Here is a 23,571-nt window from a genome sequence, read left to right as displayed (position 1 = left end):
GTTTCCTCATTTATAAACCAAATCCATAGTGGGCATATAATGATGAGTCAATGTCTGACTCATAATAGATGCTTAGAAATAGAAGTTCCCTGACTTCTTTATACTAAGGACTTCTGCAAACCTATTTTCTTACAGTTAAATCCAAATCTTTAGAGTCCTAGAAAGCAAAATCCAGATGTAGATGCAATTAGGTTCCAGGTTGTACCCTGCATTTAGGTTAATTAATCAATGTTTCAATGATCAATTAATCACACAAGATATGCTTTGTTTCAGGGAAAAGCATAATTTATTTCTACATTATATTTCATGCCATAAGCTAAAGCACAGAAGCCACCTGTCAGTACGTTACCCTTGGTCCTTTCTCTCTGACCAGCCTGCTGCAATCTTCTGGACCATGCTGGCTTAAACACTCCATTTTTATCCCACATTTGTCCATTGTGGGATCATGGACCCCTATGGGTTCTTAAAAATTATGGACTCTTTCCCAAGAAAAATGCACATACACATAAGCACACAATTTGGCACACAATTTTGAGGGGTTTCAGACTCCCTGAAATTACAGCTGTGGACCTCTGCTGAAGATCCCCAGGTTAAACCATGGCCTGCAGAGGGCAACAGGGCAGCTGGAGCCCACATTGAGGGTTGCATTCAGGAAAGCTGGGAACACTATAGAATTTGATAAGTTTTTTGAAGGCACTTTTCTTCAGGAGCATCATCTCTTCTGGAAACCTGGAAAAGATTCTAACCCGAGAGGAGCCCCCATTCTTTGCAGAGCCATCTGTGGGCTGTAGCTTCTGAGTGCTCACAGGCACACTGTTGCAACTGAGAGAACGCACTGTCTTCTTCTTATTCTTCATAGACAAGTAACTGAACAGGAAGGAGGAAAGCTTGTGCTTGGTTACATCTGGGGCCTCTTCTGAAAAGCAGTCATCAAGGGGGTCCAGTTGGGTTTCCAGTTGGCAGCTATCTTCCCTTCTCACAGGACTGGCTCCCATGCACTTAGGTTGCCTGATGATCTTCCTGGCCTGGGCTGGGTTGTCTCCTGCCCCACTGACAGACTGAAAGGACATTCCATTGGCCATGGCTCTGGAGCCCCTAGTTGGGGGGAAGACATTCCCAACCTGAGGGCTAGGTTGGGAAGTACAGTGCTGACTCAGGATGAGAGTGGCAGCATCTCGAATGATGTTCCAGTCTCTCAAGATGTCATTCCGGGTGGTAAACTGAGATGTCACAGTGAAACGGATGATCAACTTGTCCTGGAGAGTGGCCGGGATGAGGAAGAGACGACCAGATTTAGCTATTTCCTTTAACACACTTTCTGTGAGACAATTCGGACCCTGTTTGAAGGATAAAAAGAAGTGAAGTCTGTATCACCTCTCCCTGTACACATCCCCAGAAGACCAGACTTTACATTTCCAAGAAGTTGAGCAACCACCAACCCAAGGATACTGAGTAGCATCATACCCAGCAGGCTGTAAATGATGGCACTACCTTTAGACGAAAAACAACCAGTCCGAGGTGCCTCTTGGCAGGAATTTCAAAGAAAGGGTCATTTCTGACCAAAGATTCAAAATATTTAGCCATTTCAGTACCCTGGAATTGTAAATACAGAGAGAACTAAAGTTAATAATCAGGCAAAGGGTCAAACTATGTCAAGCTATGTATAAACTTTCACACCACTAAGTGGGTTTAAGCCAGCAAATCCACTGAATTATAGCGGCCTGAGTGGGCTCTACCTGTTTATTTCTCCATTTGATTTTGCTCATATGCCAAGCCTCCAATGGCTCCCCATTTCTTGTCATCAGAGCCACCTCTTGAATTTGTGTCTCAGAGCTCTCTTTAAACTTACGCCTCAAACCAGAAGTCATGTGCTTTGCAGTCCAGATAATTTGGTTTGTATCCAGGCTTCATGGCTATTTTTTTTTGGAAGAACTGGGGACTGAACCCAGGACCTCATACATAGGAAGCAGGTGCTCAACCACTGAGCTACATCCACTTCCAATGAAAGTTGATTGTTTCATTCATTTGTTTGTTTTTAGGAGGTACTGGGGATCGAATCCAGGACCTTGTACGTGGGAAGCAGGTTCTAAACCACTTGAGCTACATCCACTCCCCTTCACAGCTTCTTGACTGGCCAAGGGGATAGTGAGGCCACAGCCCAGTCCAGGGCTCTGTTTTCTCAGTCAGGTGCCCTCTAGGGTCTGTGTCTGCCCAGAGGAAAATCCTGTTCCTAGTGGCACAAAGGCACCATACAGGCTACAGATGGCCTTTCCCCCATTCCAAGCCTACATGTTTCCCTCGCCTCTTAAACTGTTCACATCTTATACCTCAAATGCCCTACATCACCTTTTTTCAGACAGTCAATGAAAAACTTATTTTTACATATCATCCCCACACACATGGAAAAGGCTTTGTACCATATATATATATATATATATATATATATATATATATATATATATTTTTTTTTTTTTTTTTTTTTTTTTTTTTAGGAGAAACCAGGGGTTGAACCCTGGACCTCATACATGCAAACATGCAAAGCAGACGCTCAGCCTCTATGTCATCTGTTAAAGTTTCTTATGTCTTTTCTTACCTAGGATCATTAACTAAACCTTTTTGACTTTTTTTTTAAAATTTCTTCAAGCCTCCAGACGGATCTCAATAAAATATTTACTAAATAATTTTTATCAACTGGCTCTCACACCTGCTACTGTATTTCAAGAGAAGGCATGGGATTTAGCTAATCACATCTTTTGAAGATGACGAAAAAAATGACAACAAATTTTTTCAGGGCCCCTTTCCCTCTCCACTGTGTGGTCTGCCCAAGACAGTCTCCAAGCTCTCCTCTGAGAACTTTGCATTTCTAAGTCCTATGTCTCTCTCAGGGAAAAGACACTTCTGAATGTTTTCTGGCCAAAGCTTTTGCAAGTCATTTTCTGATTCTTTCATGATTCTTCCCTCTATCTCCCTCCAGACCCTTTCCCACCCACCTGCCCTGACAATGTTGATATTTTTCTGAGCACATTTATCTTAAATCTACATGAGATCCATTAAGACATCTCAGGGACAGATCTAGAATCGCACTAGCTAAGGACCATGAAACTGGCCCTTTTGAGCAAAGAAAGAGATTCAAAAGTCATCTTTATTCAACATCCTCATTTTCCTGGAGGAGCCAAGCGTAAGTGACTTGCCCAAATTACAAGTGACAGAACACAGATCTCCTGGTTGCCAAACAGATTCTCCTTCCATGTGCTCTGCTACCTCCCATAACACATGCTGTTTACAACAAGATGGAAGCAGAGGCCAGGGGAGAGTGGCAGGATCTCAGCCACTAAAAACACACCCTTATGGGTAAAAGGCACTGCTGAGGCCAGTGCCCTGCACCATCTCAGGTCGGTGGTCAACAAAACATGGCCCACGGAGCAAATCCAGGGCCCCCACCTGTTTTTGTAAGTAAAGTTTTATTGGAACACAGCCACACCCATTTGTTTATATATTGTCTAGGGCTGTTTTCATCACACAACAGCAGTCCCAAGTAATTGTAACAGAGACTGTATGGCCCACACAGAAAAACATTTACTCCATGACCTTTTACAGAAAAAGTTAGCCAATTCCTATTGTAGGCGATAGGAGATGATGATTGTGAGGATGAGCATGACACCGAACACAATAATAACAATGGGAGGAGGTGGAGGAGAAATGGAGAAAGAGGAGGAAATGGAGGTGAAGGCGGGGGCAGAGGAGGAGAAAGAAAAGAGGAAACCATGCGTTGAGTTCTTAACTGAGTGTTAGGCCTTGTGCTACGGGCTTTGTATATATTATCATAGTTAATCCTCACCTTTGAGAGAAGCACTATCATTTTCACATTTTACAGATTAGGAAACCACATGTAAAAAGGTGAAGTGGGGGAAGCAGATTTGGCCCAACGGTTAGGGTGTCCACCTACCACAAGGGAGGTCCAAGATTCAAACCCTGGGCCTCCTGACCCATGTGATGAACTGGCCCACATGCAGTGCTGATGCATGCAAGGAGTGCGCCCCGTAAGGAGAGCCGCCCAGTGTGAAAAGAAAAAAGTGCAGCCTGCCCAGGAATGGCGCCGCACACTCGGAGAGCTGACGCAGCAAGATGATGCAACAAAAAAAAAAGAGACATGGATTCCAGGAGCCCCTGACAAGAACACAAGTGGGCACAGAAGAACACACAGCAAAAGGACACAGAGAGCAGACAACTGGAGGGGACGGGGGAAGGGGAGAGAAATAAATTTAAAAATAAATAAATCTTTAAAAAAAAAAAAAGTGAAGTGGTGGAACCAAAAATCAAACCCAGAGCCTGTTCCCTCAAGCACTACTCTAAAACAGAGAAATACAAATCTTGGGCTTAAATAACCTTCAAGAGCTCAGCCTAGTACAAGGCAGCCCAAGCTTGTGGGAAAAGGATTTGGGATTGGAAGGCTTAAATTCCAGGCCTTCCACTCCAGCAGAATAATTACCATCTCAGCCTTCCTGAGAAGGCAGGTGGGCCTGATGACCACCCCAAAGTATTGTTGTAAGAATTTAATGAAATACTACCTTTTTTTTTTAGTTTAAGGCACTATGCAGGGAAGCGGATGTGGCTCAACTGATAGAGCATCCACCTACCATATAGGAGGTCCAGTATTCAAACCCAAGGCCTCCTAACCCATGTGATGAGCTGGCCCACACAGTGCTGATTCGCGCAAGGAGTGCCCTGCCACACAGGGGTGTCCCCCGTGTAGGGGAGCCCCAGGCACAAGGAGTGCACCGCGCAAGGAGAGCTGTCCTGTGTGAAAAAAGCACAGCCCGCACAGGAATGGTGCCACACACATGGAGAACTGACGCAGCAAGATGACGCAACAAAAAGAGACACAGATTCCCGGTGCCACCAAGACTGCAAACAGACACAGAAGAACACAAAGCAAATGGACATGAGAGCAGACAACTGGGGTGGGGTGGGGGGAAGGGGAAGAGAAATAAAATAAAATAAATCTTTTTTTAAAAAAGGCACTATGCAAGTAATAGTAATGATTACAGTTGAGTTGAAGAGATTAAAATAACTCATGCAATAACTTGGTTTTTGTTCCACCCCTTACTATTGTAGGACTTTGGGCAAATTATCCTTTTGAGCTCAGTTTTGTAACTGTGTTTGAGTAGGTGATCCTATTAATGTCAGGGAAGCAGAATCTAAGACAGAATCAGGGAGGCTCCTAGAAGAAGTGAAACTTAATCCATTAACAACCTCTGGAGAGGAAGGAAGAGCAATCCAGGAGGGGAATAGTGCAGGTGAAAGTGCAGAAGTGGACCAAGGATGGGTTTGGAATAGTTCAGGGAGAATCCAGCACTGACAGAACTGGACCATAGCTAAGGTAGAGGCGATAATCAGGTCCCTGAAGGTCGGGCCCAGCAATGGGGGCCTAGTGTGTGAGGCAATGGAAAGTGAGGGGAATTCAGGGGTGAGACTCACAAGAGAAGGTTGGCTAGAAAGTGCACATTGACTATGCAGTCCTAAATTGTAAGCAAATGAATTTTCCTGACTACTTAAAACCTCTCCTGCCTCATTCCCCTCCCAGCACCCTCCAGTCTTGAATGGAACTCATGGCCCCCAAATCTGAGGCCCTAGAGAGAGCACAAAGTCTCTAAAGTCCCTAAATATGCTGGCAAAGCCCAGCTATTGGTAAATGCCCAGCGAACACCTAGATGTTGATGATAATAGTCTCTGCTTCAAACCTCTCATTTTGCTGTGTTTGTTAAATGAAGCAGGAGTGCCCCAAGGAGAGGACTGAAGGATAAAGACATGCCTGGTGATAAAGGACAATGTCTTTGGATTGACCCTGATGAGGATGCTCATTGCTGTTTTATGTGTTTTTTGTTTGTTTTTGTCTTTGTTTAGTTTTAGTTTTGCTCATTTCTGTTTTTATCAAGGACTTGGTCCTTCATGTAGAAATGGGAGAATTTGACTGCTGGCTAAAGTTCTTGGATTAAATCCCAAACTTTCATGAAGAATATGAGAACAGGGACCATGCCTGTCTCATTTACTTCTGTTTGCCTTTTCCTAGCACAATGCTTTTTTGTTGGTCTTGTGGAAATTAATTGATATTTATTTATTTTAAGAGATACTGGGGATTGAACCCACAACCTCATACATGGGAAGCAGGTGCTCAACCACTGAGCTACATCTGTTCCCCTGAATTGAAATAAATTGTGTCAATAAATACTTGTTGACACAAGGCAGGCATGTTGGTTTACAGATTTGGCAGGGCTGCGTATCCAAGCCAGGAAAACCATGTTTCAGGCATGACTTTAATAATGACTCAAATTTTTAGACAGCTGTGACAATGAGGATAATTCAGTTAAAAAGTTGTGGGCTACCCTGGTCCTACATCATCCTTTGATTTACTTTCTCCCTCCTACTCCGTCTGCAAACCAAGTTCTTAAGTCATCACCCCCCAGTGCCCAGTGTCAGGAATAGTGAGGCACTCGGTGGGATGAACACCAGACAGTCCTCAGCGTGTGTTCTACACACTGACCCTCTAGCTGTCGAAGAGACTGCCGCCTCGAATAATCAAGTCCCAGGAGCCTGAGAACAGGCCCAGACACCTGAGCCAGATGCCGCCGGTCCCCTGGGCAGGTCTGCAAAGCAGAGACGAGCAGCCTGCCTATTAGCAAACAGTGACGCATGGGCTCGGCCCCACAGCCTACATGCTACATACATGTCTCACGTGCGCCTGAAGATTCTTCACCCCGAAGGACCGAATCACGAACCAGAGCTTAATAGAGCGAAACCGCCGGCTCAGGGGAATCTGCCAGTGCTGGAAACAAAGGAACACAGTACCCACAGTTAAGAGACAAGAGAGCCCGACTCCCTCAGGTGCTCCTGGGCATTCGCCGTTGCCTGCCCAGCCCTCCGGGGATGGCAGTGTCGCCATGACTCCTGAAGCTGTTGCTAAAGAGGAAACCAAGACGACTACCCAGACGCTGCCCCATTGTGTGACCAAGTCACTGGAGAAGGTGGCCAGTAGGCCCTTCTCCATGAGCAGGACAGGTAGAAACCAAGTGCACGACCCCGAGCCAGTGAGGAGAGCGCTTTGCTTTCAGTGCTGCTTTAAGCATTTCATCCCAGCTCTGAAATTCCAGACAGGGGCAATAAGGTTTTTTCTCTGAAAGAACCTAAGTTCCTGGGATAACAGGAAATAAATTTTTGTTTTTATTTCCCACCAAAATTGTAATACATAGTGGTTAAGAGCTCAGATGGTGGAGTGCTGCAAACCTGGGCTTCTCCAGCTGCCCACTTATGACCTGTGTGACCTTGGGCCATGAAGCCTCACTGGTTCATCCATGAGACGCAGAGCAGCAGCCACTCCCAAAGAAGTGGAGTGAAGATAAGGGATGTAAAGAGCTTCAGAGTAAGTTTTCAGTAAATGCTGGCCATTTAGATGGTAAAAAGGTGACCTGTAAATCTCAGGAGTATCTCTGTCTACCAAAAGGGTCATTATTTAACCTCACTGTCTTGTCCTGACTTTTTCCTGTGACATTCCTCCGCCCTCAGGAGGCATCACGCTGGCTTGGAGATTTCAAATGAGACAGGAACCTCCGCCTCTGACCTTGGCACCATTAGACCAAAATTGACCCTTTGTGCTAGGTAGTCAATCTCAACATAACTTAAAGCTCAAGGCTGGGTCACCATCCACGTGAAAAATTTCAAACCAATTTCACAGATCTGAAAATAGAGCAAAGGGCTTGGAAAACATTTACTGTTATTCTGATGAGTAATGTGGTTCTAATGACCTCTTTCATACGTCAATGATTCTACCACAGTTTCTGTTGACTGTAAATAAATATTTTTCCCATCAAATGTTTATCTGCCTATCCACAGTTTATCAGCCAAATCCTCACAATTTCCTCACCTCCATCCTTCAGCGCTTGTTTCCTGACCTAGACACAATTTGGATATTAACCCTTTTTTGACTCCCCCTCATACAAGTCCTAAGTCTTTGGTTTCCAAGCAAAACTCTGTAGTGCTGAGGACCAGCATGGGGACTTTTGTTTACCAGCAGAGGGCAACTGAACCTGCAAACAGAACAAAATCCCAGTCACAGGGAAAACTTGAATTCCACAGCTTATCAGATGGACACCCTGAATAATGAATAGGATAACAGGGTCCTTCTCTAAAATCATTCTAGTTTCCAAATGGCTATGGGAAATCATCTACTTTATTTCACCTTTGGTACTAACCAATATTTTCCATTGGAACAAGAAATTTGGACTCATAAAGGCTAGCATGGCTCTTCTTTAATTTGAGCCGTTCCTAGGCCTTCTCCATGTCCTTTCAACAATAAGAAAGGGAGAAGCATATGTGGCTCAAGGAACTGAGCACCTGTCTACCACATTGGAGGTCCCTGGTTCAGTTTCCAGTGCTTCCTAAAGAAGACAGCAAGCTGGCACCATGGGTAGGCGTGACAAACTGACGCAACAAGACAATGCAACAAGAGACACAAGAAGAAAAAACATAATGAGAGACCAAATAAAACAGGGAGTGAAAGTTCCCAGTGCCTCCTAAAGAAGACGAACAAGACAGCAAGCTGATGCAGTGAGCAAGCATGGCAATCTGACACAACAAGGTGATGCAACAAGAGGCACAAGAAGAAAAACATAATGAGAGACACAACGAAGCAGGAAATGGAAGTGGCTCAAGCAATTAGGGCCTCTTTCCCACATCAGAGATCCCAGGTTCCATTACCAGGGCCTCCTAGAAAGAAATAAGGAAGAAAAACAGACGCAGCAAGTGCAAACAATGAAGGAGTGGGGAGAAAGAAAGAAAATAAATCTTAAAAAAAAAAACAACACATAAGCAAGTTCTGGCAGGTCTCTCCATCAAGGGCAAGACAATACCCCATCCACTAGTGCACTGGGGTACAGGGTGGGGGGGCATCCCTAATATCAGAGAATCCAGCCCTGATTTCAGGTTGCTCCAAGGCCCCAGGGATTAAGTACATAAATCTTCTCTCTCCCAGGATGCTGCCCTATTTCTGGTTCATCTGGAGCAAGGCTGAGTTTCTATTTGAAGCTGTAGCCACCTGGGTGAAAAAGAACGAGGGGCACAGGTCAGAGCAGCAGTGAAGACCCCCTACACAGCTTCAGTTTTCTAGGAGTTTCTTGTAGACTTGAAAATTACATCCATAGGAATAGAGGTGGGGACAGGATAAGCATAAAGCAGTACATTCTGGATAAGGAAGTAAAAATAATAAGGCTCCCAGGACTAGCGCTGGAACAAATTGAATTTAATATATTCATAAGTTGCTTGGTAAAGAGAGAGCACTGCATGGTCTCCAAACTTACGGGAATGACTATAGAAAGATTTTGAAACACTGATGAACATAAACAAAAACAGTAACCTGAAATTCCAAATGGGCAAGGATATGATAATGCTCTGAAGTTATGATACCTCCAAATATACTTGGAGGAAAATGGGTATCACTTAACATTTGGAAAGAAACATAGGATTTTCCCTAAAGATAGCCTTCCCTTGGGCAATTTTTTTCTTTTTAATTTAAAAATTACTGAAAACCCATCCAAAAGTGCAATGGAGTCAGAAGAGCAATTATTCTTCCATCTCCATCCACCTACAGAGGGTCTTCCCCAACCACTGCAATTCCAATCGAAAAGCTTCAAAAACCTAAAGGAAGCTTGAGCTGGTAGGAGGAAGAATAACCAATATAATCAAGAGATAACGGAGGTGTTATTTTAGAACCGAAAGAGCAAGACATTTCAGTTGTCCAAGGAAATAAGACAAAACCATCTCTTTACAAAGAATGACTTAGAGACCAGGCGTTGCTCTCATTGCTTCACTGTATTAATTCACTTACTCATCAGAAACCTAAGAAGTTACTGTTATTTCACTTCATTGTACAGATGAGGAAATCTAGATGCAGAGTTTAAGCAATTTGCCCAAGGTCACACAAATCAGTAAGTGGAGGAGCCAGGATTTGAACACAGGTCATCTGGCTTTAGTGCCTGCATGCTTCATCACTTTGCTAGAGCAAATCTCTGCAGCTTAAAAGAAGAGCTTTCAGGAATACTGCGGCTACCATTTACTGAGCGTATACCAATTCCAGTATTGTGCTACGAGATCTACATGCATGTTCCCATTAAAGCCTTACACTACCCTATGAAATAAGTGTCACTATTCCCATTGTAACGGTGAGAAAGTCAAGGCTGGAAGAGGTTCAGTATGTTTCCCAAAGAGCCCTTGCCGGTATGTAATTCCAAACGAAGCTTGTCGCAGTCTGCTCAGTGCCCCCTGCTGGCCAAGTTATATGTAACGTATTTGTTTACATCCCCGTCTTCCCTACAGTTAAAGGAAGGGCTCATCTTCAAACTGAGAAGTAAGTCTGAAGAACTTTTTTTTCCCAAGAGATAGTATAGGCTGAGAATGTGGATAGATCTGAGAGTATTGAATGCGCAGGTTGCAAGGGCCAGGACAGCTGGAGGCACCCAAACTTGAAAAGGGTCCGTACGTCCCATCCCCACCACCAAACATCCCACTGTCCTTCTGTCCCAGCAAAAAAATGAAGGTGATGTAAGCAAGAAGCCTCTTTTCCCACTCAAGGGAATTTAACATCCCATCCTGCTGCTAGGCAGTCAGCAAAAAAGATCATCTCAGATGGAGGCAGAAGGGAAATGGAGTTGGAGAACAAGACTGGGAATAAAAATGCCACAGATATTCAGGAAACGGGAATTGTGCCAGATCCATTCTCGTGGTCTAATTTTCTAGGGTTCCTAATGGTTTTCTAGGTTTCATTCAATATGCTTAGGCACAACTTGAAACCAAGAGTCTACAACAGCAATATTATGGGATGGGCTCATAGCATGCCACTTTCTGATGGGAACCGACACACAGGAGACCCTTAGGGTCAGATGCAGCCAGTTTCCAGGGCTCATGGCCACCGCAGAGGCCGTTCCAGCTGCCTATTCCCAAGCTACTCACCATGAAATCGGTGGCTGCACCCGAGTTGGCGTGCCTGAGGTAGATGGGGTTCACGCTGAAGGTCTGTTGCAGCTTATACTTGTCCTTGACCCTGTGGATTTCCAAATGGGCATTAGAAGCTGAGGCATGCTCAGAGCTCGGCTCTTTCCCTCGGGCTCAGAACTTGGCTGCCTCACTCACCAGAGCCCGGTACAGTCAAAGTGCACCATCATCCACTTGGAAGGATTAAAGGTGAAGGAATCAGCATACTCGATGCCCTTCAGAAAGCCTCGGAACTCAGGGCACAAGAAGGCAGTGCCTGCATAGGCAGCATCAATGTGGAGCCACAGCCCCTCGCTGGCACCTGGAGAGACAAACGTCAGAGGGCTGGAAGAGGGGGGAGCTTGTAACCAGCAGGCAGAAAGGCTTAGCCAAGCTGGATGGATGGTGGGTGGCAAAGAACTGAGAAGGAACTTCAACTAAATGAGACGTCGAGGCAGGCAGAGATGGAAAGAAGTGGGTAAGTGTGAGGAAGTGTTGCTGAATGACCTCCTATCTGCAAAGCCAACACCACCTTACCCGGACCTTTTTCTCTTACTGAGCAGAGTCCACAGCTGCTTGGCCTCCACCTAGAACTTCCTGTTCAGCTTCACACTGGCCCAGAAAGCAGTGTTAGTGCTTCTAGTGCCAACTTAGAGAGGTGATGTCTCTCTCTCAAGTTAGAGAGGGGATGTCTAGTGGGTATCTTGCTTAGGGAATTTTAAATAATCCCATTTGGGTTTCTTCTCCATCTTTATCGACCCCCATGATTTTCCCACTGCAACCCTTCTCCCTTCTCTAGCCTAAAGTGGGAAATACTTCAGTAGCCTAGTTCACCCTGTGTTTTGGATACTACCTGTTTTAAGTGCTTGAAGTAGGTTTCAACATAATACAAAGGAGGTAAGAAAATCTGAGGCTGTCCAGCTGTTGCCTCTGTGGACAGGATGCAAGGTTGGGCAGCTCTAGCCTTTGGCACAGCACAGGGAAACGCAGTCACCGGGGCTGGCTGGGAGAAGGCCACGGTGACCTTGGAAGCTCTCCCTGTGTTCCCCACATTGACAATGGTGGGGTGAGAATAATTCCACTAAACTGATTTCAGGTTGTTGCTCTAGGAAACATTTAAAGATTCATTGCTTGTTTTTCTAGCCAGACAGGATAGATACTTACAGATGGGGCCCAGCTCTGACAGGCAGTCAAAGGCACAAACCCCAGTGGTTCCTAGTGTTGCACAGACCTGGAAGGAAGTGCTCTAGGAAACATTTAAAGATTCATTGCTTGTTTTTCTAGCCAGACAGGATAGATACTTACAGATGGGGCCCAGCTCTGACAGGCAGTCAAAGGCACAAACCCCAGTGGTTCCTAGTGTTGCACAGACCTGGAAGGAAGTAAAGGCAACTTAAGGCGGGAAGGGAAGCTCGTGTTACACATTTGAAGTAAAAAAGAGAACATCTAAGATCTTATCTACCCCATCCATCCCAGAACAGTGTGTATTTCACATAACTCACAGTAAGAGATACATTTTACTTTGCAATCAGTACATATCTACCTTTGTGTGTATTTGAAAGAAAAGTTAATTCACAACATACCAATGAACAGCAACCCAAAATTTGTAAAAAAAACCTTCTATTTCAGAACCTTCCTGGTTTTGTTTACAGTGTGTTACTTACCTGAATTCTGCCAAAATTCCTTCCTCACATCCAAATTCTATCATTCTAAGTTTATAAATACACTTAGACTTACAAAAACAGGCACCAAGCCACGCTCTTTGTCCTCTTTGATGGCTTTCCAAAGTGCTTCACCTCGGAGGGAGAAATTGTCATCCACAGGTAAAAATTTCATCTTCACAAGAGAAATCAAACCAGCCTTTTCCACTGAGGAATGGGCCTAGAAAATTATGGAAACCTGTTAGCTTAGGATTGTCCTGGGATGAGCTGCTGAAACCCACCCTGAAACTGCTGAAGCATAGATCTACGGGAATCAAATGCAAATGTTTGAAGTTTGTCTTCCCCTACAGTTCCTGGAGACCACCTCCAGCACAATCAGCATAAAAGAAAACTACTCAAGGACCAAGACTCTGGAAGCCAGGGGGCTTGAGAGGTCAAGCACTGGCCTGAAGGTCTGTCCTGTGCTGGGCAGCTCACCTGGTCAGAGGCATAGGCAATGAGTCGGGCGTTCAGGGAGGAATCATCGGCATCCGGCTCAGATGTTTTCATTTCTAGGATTTTGTTCTTCCTGGCTGCCAGCAAGGCTACCAAGGTTGATTCACTGACTGTGCTCTGTAATGGAAAAAGGATTATTAGTAGTAGCCTCTTACTGTTCACTTTTGCCAAATTCACACAGGTTTCATACTTTTGTTTCATGGTTTCAGGAGTGTATACGTGCAAGTGTTGATGCGTGTGCATTGTGTTTATAGCTATTTTTTTTTTTTAAGATTTATTTTTATTTATTTCTCTCCCCTTCCCCCCCGCCCCAGGTGTCTGTTCTGTATACATTCACTGTCTGTTCTTCTGTGTCCGCTTCTGTTCTTGTCAGCAGCACCAGGAATCTGTGTCTTGTTTTGTTGTGTCCCCTTGCTGCTTCAACCCTCCATGTGTGCGGTGCCACTCCTGGGCAGGCAGCACTTTTTGGGGCTGGGTGGCTCTCCTTACGGGGCACACTCTTTGCATGTGGGGTACCCCTACATGGGGGACACCCCTGCATGGCACAGCACTCCTTGCACGCATCAGCACTGTGCGTGGGCCAGTTCATCACACAGGTCAGGAGGCCCTGGGTTTGAACAGTGGAACTCCCATGTGGTAGGCAGACGCTGTATCCATTGAGCCAAGTCCACGTCCCTATTCTTGAGGAAGTACACAGCTCCTGCCTAAGGGGCCATCTCCCCCTCCCCAGCCCCACACACATACCTAGTCTACAGTCCCCATTCACAATATCCTAGGCATTCCTGAGACATGGCCACATAATATTCCAGGGACATAATAAAAGCAAATTTCACCTAATACCAACATCTCTATTACAGAGGCCACAGAAACCAAAAAAGAGGATGACCAGTCTTTGATAGATATAATTTTGCTCTTCATGAAATTCTGTTGAAAGAACTCTCAGTCTGCATGGCAGGGAAATGGAGTTTGAGTCCATAAGGATATCCAGAGGGGGTCCTGGTCTGTGTGAGAGTTTGGCCCTAGTTTGTTGCTGATGACTCTTGTGACCTCGAGCTAAGGCTGTCCCTCCTGATGACTCTTTTCCATCTATCAAGTGGAGAGCATCCCTGAAACTGCCTCCCGGGGTGGGAGTGTGGATTATTCAGACAAGGGTTGGATAGGATTTTGTCATGGCCACGATCCGGGAATCCATTCTGCAGCCACCTCACCACTTCCCTGGTCTTCATGGTTTCTCACTCTTCATTCACTCAGTCTGTGGTATCGTTGCTTCTCAAAATCCTCAGGTGATCTACAAGCTGATAGGTTCCTGCTAAAAAGCCTGGCAAACAGTATCTCAGTGGCTGGAAATTCCAAACCAGGAAGCCAGAATAACAACAACAGAACAACAGTCCCTTCCATCTGTATAGCACGTCATGGTTTACATAGCACTTTCATCTGCCAGCTCATGTGCCCTCCCAAAACCTCTCTGTATCTTGTGATTGCCATACTACATATGGGGAAAGAGATGCTCAGAGAGGTACATGTTTAAATGAAGTTCACATGGCTGAGGAGTATAGGAAAAAGAGCACAGTTTGGTATGGATTTGAATCCTCATTCTTCCACTTACTGGCTGTGTGACTTGGCTCAATTATTTAACTTCTCTGAGCTTCAATGCTCTTACTGAAAAATGGAGGTTGCTACTGTTTAGATAGAGGGTTCCTGACATAAGTAGATGCAAAGCAAGATCATATACAGCAGACATTTAACATGTCCTCTTGGATATAATGGCTGAAGTTTTAACTGTTTGCTGACAACCCTGCATGCCATGGTATGCAGTAATTTGTCTTTTTTGTGAGGTTCAGATTCGATTCATGATACAAGGCTGTTGTGTGTGAGTGAGTGAGGTGCTCAAGCTAGCATGTGGGTCCAGCACACCACCCAGCATCTGCATCGCAGAGCAGTGTCAGCTGTTTTCCTTCATAGAAGAGTTCATTTAACCCTCACAACCACAGTGGGAGGGAGAGATTATTTTTATTGCCTCTATTTCACAGATAATAAAATAAGAATTACACATTACAGAACTCAAGAATTTGGGGGTTCTTAAAGGCCTCAGGACCACATCCTCATACATGTCAAGGGTTTATAGATGCAAAAGCTCCTGGCAACATGCACAAAGTATCTATAGGAGGCACCCAGAAAGCCACATAGGCTGCATTACTCTTGACAAAAAAAAAAAACCACAAGAAGAACTATTTGAAGAATCAATCTTTGACAGATAATCAAAAGGTAGGGTCAAAGTTCAATTGAGGAAAGCAGACTTGGCTCAATGGATAGAGCATCCACCTACCACATGGGAGGTCCAGGGTTCAAACCTAGGGCCTCCTGACCTGTGTGGAGCTGGCCCGTGCGCAGTGCTGATGCGCAAGGAGTGCCGTGCCACGAAGGGGTGTCCCCCGTGTAGGGGAACCCGATGCACAAGGAGTGTGCCCCATAAGGAGAGCCACCCCACACAAAAAAAGTGCAGCCTGCCCAGGAGTGGCACCACACACATGGAGAGTTGATGCAGCAAGATGACGCAACAAAAAAGACGCAGTTTCCCAGTGCTGCTGACAAGAATACAAGCGGACAAAGAAGAACACACAGCAAATGGACACAAAGAGCAGACAACTGGGGGAGTGGGGAGGGGAAAGAAATAAATTTAAAAATCTTTAAAAAGAAAAAGGCCTTTTGGAGATGTTATTTTCAGCTAAGGTGTGAAACTGAATCATAATGGGTCTTACTCCTATTGCTAGAAGCTTTATACAGAGAAACCACAGGGAGGAGCCAAAGGCAAGAAAAAGGGAACCGGATGAGAAAGGAGAAAACATCACCAAGAGACAGGGAAGCAGGCCAGCCAGAACACTAAGGATCCCGGGAAGAAGCAAACTTCAGGCCAGCACCTTGATTTGGACTTCTGGCCTCGGCATCAGTGAGTCAATAAATTCCTGTTGTTTACACCAACCCATTGTGCGGCATTTGCACAGCAGCCTGGAAAACTAAGACGCTGGAGGAAGGTGTGGTCTTCACTTCCACTGCTTAACCACCTCACCCTCGCTCCCTGGAGCTTTGCCAGTGGAGGTACCTGCAAGACGCCTCCCCCGTGGCTGTGGGGATGGTGGTGCAGGAAGTGTTCCGGGAGTCCCAGCATTTTCGCCAGCCAGTCCATGACGTTCATCTCCAGCTCCGTGCAAGCAGGACTGGAAGCCTGAGAGGGAAAGGAATTTATCGGGACATCTCTAGGGCCACAGAGATGCTCTGCAGCCCCAGAAATACATGCGTCCCCGCCCTGGTCCTCCCTTGGCCCTGACGTTATCAGTGGGAACCTATCATCTCCTCGGAGCAGGGGTCAATGTCAGCCCCTGTGTCCCCACCCCCACCCCATTCTCCACCAAACCAAAAAGGGGAAAGAATTTGGGGTTTTGGATGCATGCTGCCCTCACTGAGGTATATTTCCCCATGACTCCAAACCTTTATGAAGAAACAGCCCTAGAAATGATTGCCTTAGATTTGGCTCTACAAATCCCTAAAATATACAGCTGAGATGCATTCTAAAGCTTAGGAGGGGGAAGTTTGGGGGCTAAGAAAGAAAACATTCCTTCCTGCAAAAGATAGATGCCACCCCCCTGCCTCGTCTACCACCCTATGATAGTTCAGGCTTAAAATGTAAAAACTGTAGAGGAGCCTGTTGGCTTTTTTAAGGGAAGTGTTGGAGCACGGCCCTAACCCCTTGAAGAACAAGAGCAAGAGGGAAGTTGTGACCTGACAGTGGTACGCTAGTTAGGGCTGCAGGCAAGCTCTCAATTCAAATCTCATCTTCATCTCCAGAAGGGCTGTGATCTTGGGAAGATGAGTAACTTAAGCCTCAATTTCCTTACCAGCAAAATGGGGCCAGGTCTCATGATTCCATAAGGCTAAAAGGATTTATATAAAACATTTTTAAAAGATGATTTATATACAACTTAAGCTCAAAGAAGGTAGGCATTATTAATCTTTAACCTGGAACACTGTTCAGAGACCAGGGCAAAATATGTCAGTCCCAGGATGCCACTTCCTGCTGTGTCCCCCATTGCAGTGGGCTTCACAACCCTTGCTACTCACCCAGGTGAATCCCAAGCAGTTGATGGCATCAGCCAGCATGTCTCCCAGCAGGGATGGCCAAGAGGTGAGGGCTGGGAAGTAGGCATGCATGTGGGGGCTCTGCCAATGCACCACCTGGAGGCAGGGCAGGCACACAGTCAGCGCCAGGAGGCATTTCCAGGAGGGCTTCCTCCTCCAGAGACCCTCCTTGACCAGAGCAAGCACCCACTCCAGAAATGAGCTGACACTTAAAAAGCAGCCAAATAAGTGGCACAGCTCCATGAAAATAAGACATGTTCACTGGCATTCTCACCACCCACATTTTTTATATTCACTTAGTGGAGCCTTTGCACACATGCAAAGACCAGAAGAGAATATGCAAAATGAAAACTGCTATAAAAAGAATTGTGAGATTCTGAGTAGCAGTCACATTTGTCTCCACGGCTTCTCCCCGCCACCCCTGCCCAGCAGTAAAAGGAAGGGGAGACTATGAGTTCCAGAAGAGCAGACTGCTTGTCTCATCCAGTTTCTTGCAAAAGGCAGCCTTTGGTTTATGGAGCACTGGGTTCTCTGGCCACACAACTCCCTGAAGATCAGTGTGAATGGGTTCAAAGCTGTCCTTAGCTTCCCAGTGGGGCTAGAGAGAGGAGAAGGCAGGAGAGGGGGTACCAGCCCATGGGCAATGCAGCACCACCTCCAGGCTAACCCGGGAGCCCACAATGAAAAAACAGATATAAGGAGTTGCTAACCAGACAGAAGGCACCACAGCAGGTCTTTGAAGCATCCTCAGTAGCTTATCTTCCTCACTGATTATCTAATCTCACTTCATCTCACTGTTCTGCAAGCATGTCCTGTTCATTTCTGCTTCCTGACTTTGAGCAATGCTGTGTCCCCTGACAGGAAGGCACTCCCCATGCAGACATGACCATCCCAAACACGTTAATTCCTGAAGAGCTACTAAATACTCATTTCCTCCATGTGCCTGCTGTGATCCCTTCTCTGAGTCCATGGGACACTCTCAGTCCAGGTGTTTCCCCCTACTGCAAACTCATTTGATAACACTATAGTCCACACCTACTTATTTAGTGTGCACAAATTTTCACAATTGTGCAAGAATAAGGACTACACCCTGGATAAATGTTAGGGTAGAAGGAACATAAAATGAAGTTCAAAGACACAGGCTCAGTCCTACCTCCGCCCTAACCAGCTGTGCAACCTTGTAAATTTACTGTGACGCTAATGAACGTCGACTTGCACGGGCCCCTTTCAAGTCCATACTTACTTAATTTTTTTTTTAGGATGGGATCCCAAAATTTCCATAAGGCTCTATCAAACCAGGATCATCTCTAGCACCTCTCTAGAACTCAGTTTCTCATCATAAAATAAATCCTGTCTCTCAGGGTTCTTGTGAGAGTCAGCATGGGCAGGAAATTTGTAAAAGGCAAAGCACTAATGCCAATGGTAACCTAATAGTGCAGCGAGAGACATCACGCATCCCGGGGACTCTCAGGTAACCAGACCTCTTTAGCTTTTCACCAGGTCGAAGGCATCACCAGTACCGACACTGGCCTCCACCTTTCACGCTTTATCTTAATTCTGAGGGCATCCCTAGGAGTCAAGCTTTACAGGGACAGGCAGTGATCCTGGGTCACACACACATCCTACGAACAGACGGCAGAGCCAAGACAGGAAGCCCGGGCTGCCTGACTCCAGGGTCCAAGCGGGTAGCAGGAGGGCATTCTGCCTTCTCCCCCTCGGCCACCGACTCCCTCAGAAAGGGAAATGAGACTTTTCTAACTAGGGTTGGAATTAAAGCAGGAGAGTTTTCTCTTCTTAGTGCCTAGGAGGAGGCACAAAGGGAAGAATTAACCTAGGTTTCAATGAAATGCTGACCAAACCTAGAAGGTGAAGGGCCAACTGCTCTCAGGCAACCACCAGGGGCTGGTCCAGCCTCTGAGATGAGCAGTAAGATTGGACCCTCATTATCGCTGTGTTTAGTGACAGTATTTTGGAAACCCCTGACAAGGGCTTCCACCTTCTGGCCCTATCAAGAGGCAATTGTCTTGCCTTGTCAGATAAACAAGATGAGATAAACCAGAGGAGCCTTTATCAAAAGCAGACAGACCTCTTGGCCCAGAAAGAACTCACCCTTAGCAACTGCTGGAATTTCTTTCAGTCAAATGAATCAGCTTATTTCTCCATCTTTTGACAGTTGCTTTCAGTCTGGCTACCAGATTACAGTTAGCCTCTGAGGAGATTACATTTTGCCGGGATGAAGTTTGTGAGATAATCTTGTGGGAGATAGCCTCCTTGGTGAAACTTTACTGATACAGAAATCTTCTAAAGATGCTTGTGAAATAGGCTGAATTGTCAAAGAGAAATGAGCATTTGGCTTTGTACAAACTTGCCATCATTTTATTGTTCTGGTTTCTGGATTTGGCCAATTTCTCACCCCTGCCTCCAGGCATAGTACTGACACATCTGAAACCAAAGCTCTTTGGGGATGGTGGAGACAAATCTCAAGTCTCAGCCTCAGGAAGAGCCTCTGGACACGTGCCCCAAGAAGGGAGAGCAAGAAGAGCCTGGTGTTGAGGGGCACAGCTGAAGGGGGTGGGGGAGAGCTTGGAGCCTGAGTTCAGTCGAGGTACACTAAGTCACTTACCAGTAGAGGTAGTGGAATGTAGGAGAAAGACCCCAGACTTTGGGTGAGAGTAGCCTAGGTTAAAACCTAAAGGTATAAAATCTGTGACCTTTGGGCAAGACAATTAACTTTTCTGAACCTCAGTTTCCTCATCTTTAAAACAAGGGATCTAGGCATCTGCAAGGCTTTAATGAGCAGGCCTGTCAAGCAGCAAGTGCAGTGCCTGGGACACAGCAGGGAGCTCAATTAAAGGGAGCCCTCGGGTGGGAGGCGGCCTGGTGTACTCTAAGCACCAGCACTTTGGCATGGCTCCTCACCCCCAGTGGCCAGAGACATCATCACAACCCAAAGGGAGCCACCCATCACCACGGGTTCCATCTCCAGCCCTGGTGCATGAGTCACCCTCCATCTCTTCCCTGATCCAGCCAGCGCAATCACCAGGCTGCATCCTCTGAAGCTGAGAGTATCAATAAATCAGGGGAAACCCCTTCCTACTCCTGAAAAGCACCTCAGTCACAGGAGCTCCTCTTGGTAAGGAAGGACATGGTTCCCACCTCACAGAGGAGAAAGGAACAGGCTGACCGGAGCCCACTCGGCCTCCCGGGCCTCCCAAGTGGGCAACCAGGATGTCCCCGGGAAGGCACACTCTCCGCTTTCTCCCTTCCTTTGGCATGGTCTCAGACATTCTGTAGGCCATGTCCTGGCTCTGACATCAGGGCTTCAGGGACTAAATCTGCAGCCTCCTCTCCTGCCATGCTATCTATAGTTGTCCTTTTGCCTCAGATCCAGTTTTCACTTCTTGGCTCACCTCACTAGAATTCCACACTTGAGTCAGACTCTGACAAGGTGCTCTGGGTTTGTGATCCTTGTTCCCCCTGAGTCTCCACCCAACACTACAGACCAGCTCTGGCATCAGAAACCTTATTTCAGTCAAAGTCCTGGCCCTCCAGATGCCCACTAGATGGGTTTGTATGTTGGTGACCAAGTAGCCAAAGGACACATTGTCATCACATTCTGATCCACAGCAGGCCTTTCTTCAAGCTTCACCATTCTGCACCCCAAAATCCAGACTCACCCTTGCAGGCATGGACTCACCCCAGGCATGATGATTTGCTCAATGTCCCCAAAGATGCTGTCCCAGCTGTCAGGTTCCTCGGGAGCACTCTCAGGGAGCTGGGCTCGCAGGTAGCCAGGCTGCACATCTGGAGTCACCCGCCTCTCCCTCACCGTGCTCAGGTACTGGCAGATGTAATCCACCATCTCTTTTCCTAAAAGGGAGGCAGAGAAACCAGGCTCCTGTCCCCTGACTGGGCCTGGCCAAGGCATGCCCTTGTTTCTTGAGCCAAGAGACTTGGTGAAGGAGATGGATTCGGGGGCCAGGGGAGAATCTGGTCCTCAGCACAGACCTTGTCTTCAGTATTATAAAATGAGTGACGGAGTGAATGAATGATGGAAGAAAGGAGTTCAACAAATGAACAAGACAGAAAAGCCTCCAAAGCAAAAAAACTCTAGTGCCAAAGTAAAATATCTTCTCCTCCTCTTCATTTAACCACATTTATCATGCTCATCTTTCCTGCCTTTTCTTCTCAAAAACAGAACATCTATTAATTCATTACAAACAGGTTTACTAGAAATTCTGTGGCTCCTTCTATCCAAAATTGTCACCCATATGTTCGCACACACACACTCCACTTGTTAGCACAGATAGCAAGTTTCCAAACCCAGTCCGATAAAGGGTGAAAAATCCAAACAGTAATTCTTCACCTCTTTTGGAACCATGAACTTCTTTGAAAATCTTATTAAAACTGCAGCCTTACACACACACAGCATCTTGTGTATAATTTCTGAGATCCACAGAATCCCTAAGGCACAACAATGGGCCCAGATTAAGGATTCCTGCACAAGCCTGAAATCTTGGGAAAAGGAGGGACTGCTTTGTCTGTCTCCCCTCCTGCCTCCACCAACACCTCAGTGTCTGGAACAATTTTGAGATTCTCAAAATATTTTTTAGCAAATGAATAAGGAAGTAAAATCACTAAAGTCAAATACTCTGAAGCCACTACAAATTATTTAATTATTATTTTCATTTAAATATTTAAATTTTTATTGTGGTAGCATATATACTTTTCCCATTTTAACCACTTTCATGTGTACAATTCCATGATATTAATTATATTCTTAATATTTGCTACCATCACCACCATCCACCACCATATTCAATTAATTTTCTTTCTCCTTTCATTTTTCCAGGAGATGTCTTGGTCTTCAGTGGCTCTCGCTTGCTCTCTGCATCTCTCTCTGGGTCGCTCTCGTTTTCTCTCATGGTTTCTTCCTTTCTGTGTCTCCGACCACCACCAACAAAAACAACAACAAATAGAGAGAGAAGAGACGAAAGAACCTGATGTGCAAACTTTTCAGAGCAGGATCAGCCCCCCAAAAAACTGAGGGCAACAGAGGTATTTCAGGACCCCCTTTTCTTCCTGCTGCCCTCCTTCTCTCCCACAGCCCAGCTGCTCCAGTACCCCACCAGCCCTCTGAGAGCCCTGGACCGAGCCCTGCGCTTGTCCACAGATAGCATGAAATGTTTTGTGTTCCACTCATGGGATAAATTTCCACAGTAACCTGCTCTCAGCTACATTTGCCTTTGGAAAGCAATGAAGTCAGCTAAGGCACTCTATACCGCAAAGGCTCATAGCAACTCAGTGGGTTCTCCCTGGGTGGAAGAGGGAGAGGAAAATTGGATTGTAACATGGGACAATACCTTACAGCAAAGGAATTTTAGGCAATAAGACAGACAAGTGGAATATAGAGAAGGCCATTCAAAAGTGTCTTTTAAGCAACTACCGACTTCTTTGAACAAGAGTCATGCCTGAAAGCAGGGCGTCCAATTGGTTTCCCTCATCTCACAAGGCTTCATACATAATAGGTACTCACTAAATATTTATGGAACGCATGTCTAAAGGAAAGCCAGGGGCTGTGAGGTTATCACTACTGATATATTCACACATTGAGAAATGAATGCTAAGAAAGAAAAGAGAGTTTATAGTGACTATATAATTCTTAAAGAAATGGTATTCCTCTTTCAGAATCCGAATTTCTTTTTTTTCCCATTTAGTGGATCAGGACTAGAAATCTTGACCTTGTGGGAAAGTAGAGAGAGAAAGCTGACACAGCAGGGGAGGGATGTATATGAGAATGGATACACGAGACAGAGAATGAGAAGAGATTGAGAAAAGTTTTAAACTCGGATCTTGCATTCCTTTCTCAGGAGAAATAAAAATTGCTGAAACCAGCTCTCCGAAGACAATTCTAATGCTACTCGTCCAATGACACCCCCAGATCCTTAGACGGGCCCCCAAGCAAGAGCTGCTGTCCCGGAGACGGCAGGCGCTCACCTCTCTGCCGGTACTCCTCCGGCTGCATCTTCTCCCCCGCGTCTCGCGCTCGTCCTCCCGCGCCGAGCAGCCCCGCTTCCCGCCCGCCGTCCTGCGCGGGCCTCGGCCGGGCCCTCTATAAAGGGCTCACTGACGTCTTCTTTCCTGGCCGTAGCTCCGCCCGTCAAAGTCCCTACGTCTAGCTTCAATTACTTCCACCCCTCGCCCCCACTCCTTGTCGGGAGCAGCGGCGACCACGTTGGTTCAAGAGGCTCCGGACAAAAGG

At 46.0% G+C, this 23,571-nt stretch overlaps 1 protein-coding gene across 1 annotated transcript; it reads right to left on the bottom strand.

The window, feature by feature from the left end:
* Positions 1-263: 263 nt before the first annotated feature.
* Positions 264-23,552, bottom strand: HDC (histidine decarboxylase). Its single transcript, XM_058294212.2, has 12 exons — positions 23,307-23,552; positions 21,007-21,179; positions 17,292-17,405; positions 16,276-16,398; positions 13,158-13,292; positions 12,757-12,900; positions 12,325-12,391; positions 11,179-11,341; positions 10,999-11,089; positions 6,725-6,823; positions 1,492-1,593; positions 264-1,337 (listed from the first exon to the last, which is right to left on the bottom strand). The coding sequence occupies exons 1-12, from the start codon at positions 23,332-23,334 to the stop codon at positions 591-593; spliced, it is 1,986 nt and encodes a 661-aa protein (XP_058150195.1). The 5' UTR covers positions 23,335-23,552; the 3' UTR covers positions 264-590.
* Positions 23,553-23,571: the final 19 nt, after the last annotated feature.

This window comes from Dasypus novemcinctus, chromosome 3 (genome assembly GCF_030445035.2).
Source record: "Dasypus novemcinctus isolate mDasNov1 chromosome 3, mDasNov1.1.hap2, whole genome shotgun sequence".
NCBI lineage: Eukaryota > Metazoa > Chordata > Mammalia > Cingulata > Dasypodidae > Dasypus > Dasypus novemcinctus.
Note: the sequence above shows the minus strand (reverse complement) of the source record. Positions and strands in the feature narration are given on the sequence as shown.

What these genes read in the sequence shown, in the direction of transcription:
- HDC (XM_058294212.2), bottom strand. Translation starts at nt 23,334, where the DNA reads ATGCAGCCGGAGGAGTACCGGCAGAGAG. An exon ending in AGCAAATCATCATGCCTGGG is followed by an intron (nt 17,406 to 21,006) that starts GTGAGTCCATGC and finishes CCCTGCCTCCAG; the next exon opens with GTGGTGCATTGGCAGAGCCC. An exon ending in ACTGCTTGGGATTCACCTGG is followed by an intron (nt 16,399 to 17,291) that starts GTGAGTAGCAAG and finishes TTTCCCTCTCAG; the next exon opens with GCTTCCAGTCCTGCTTGCAC.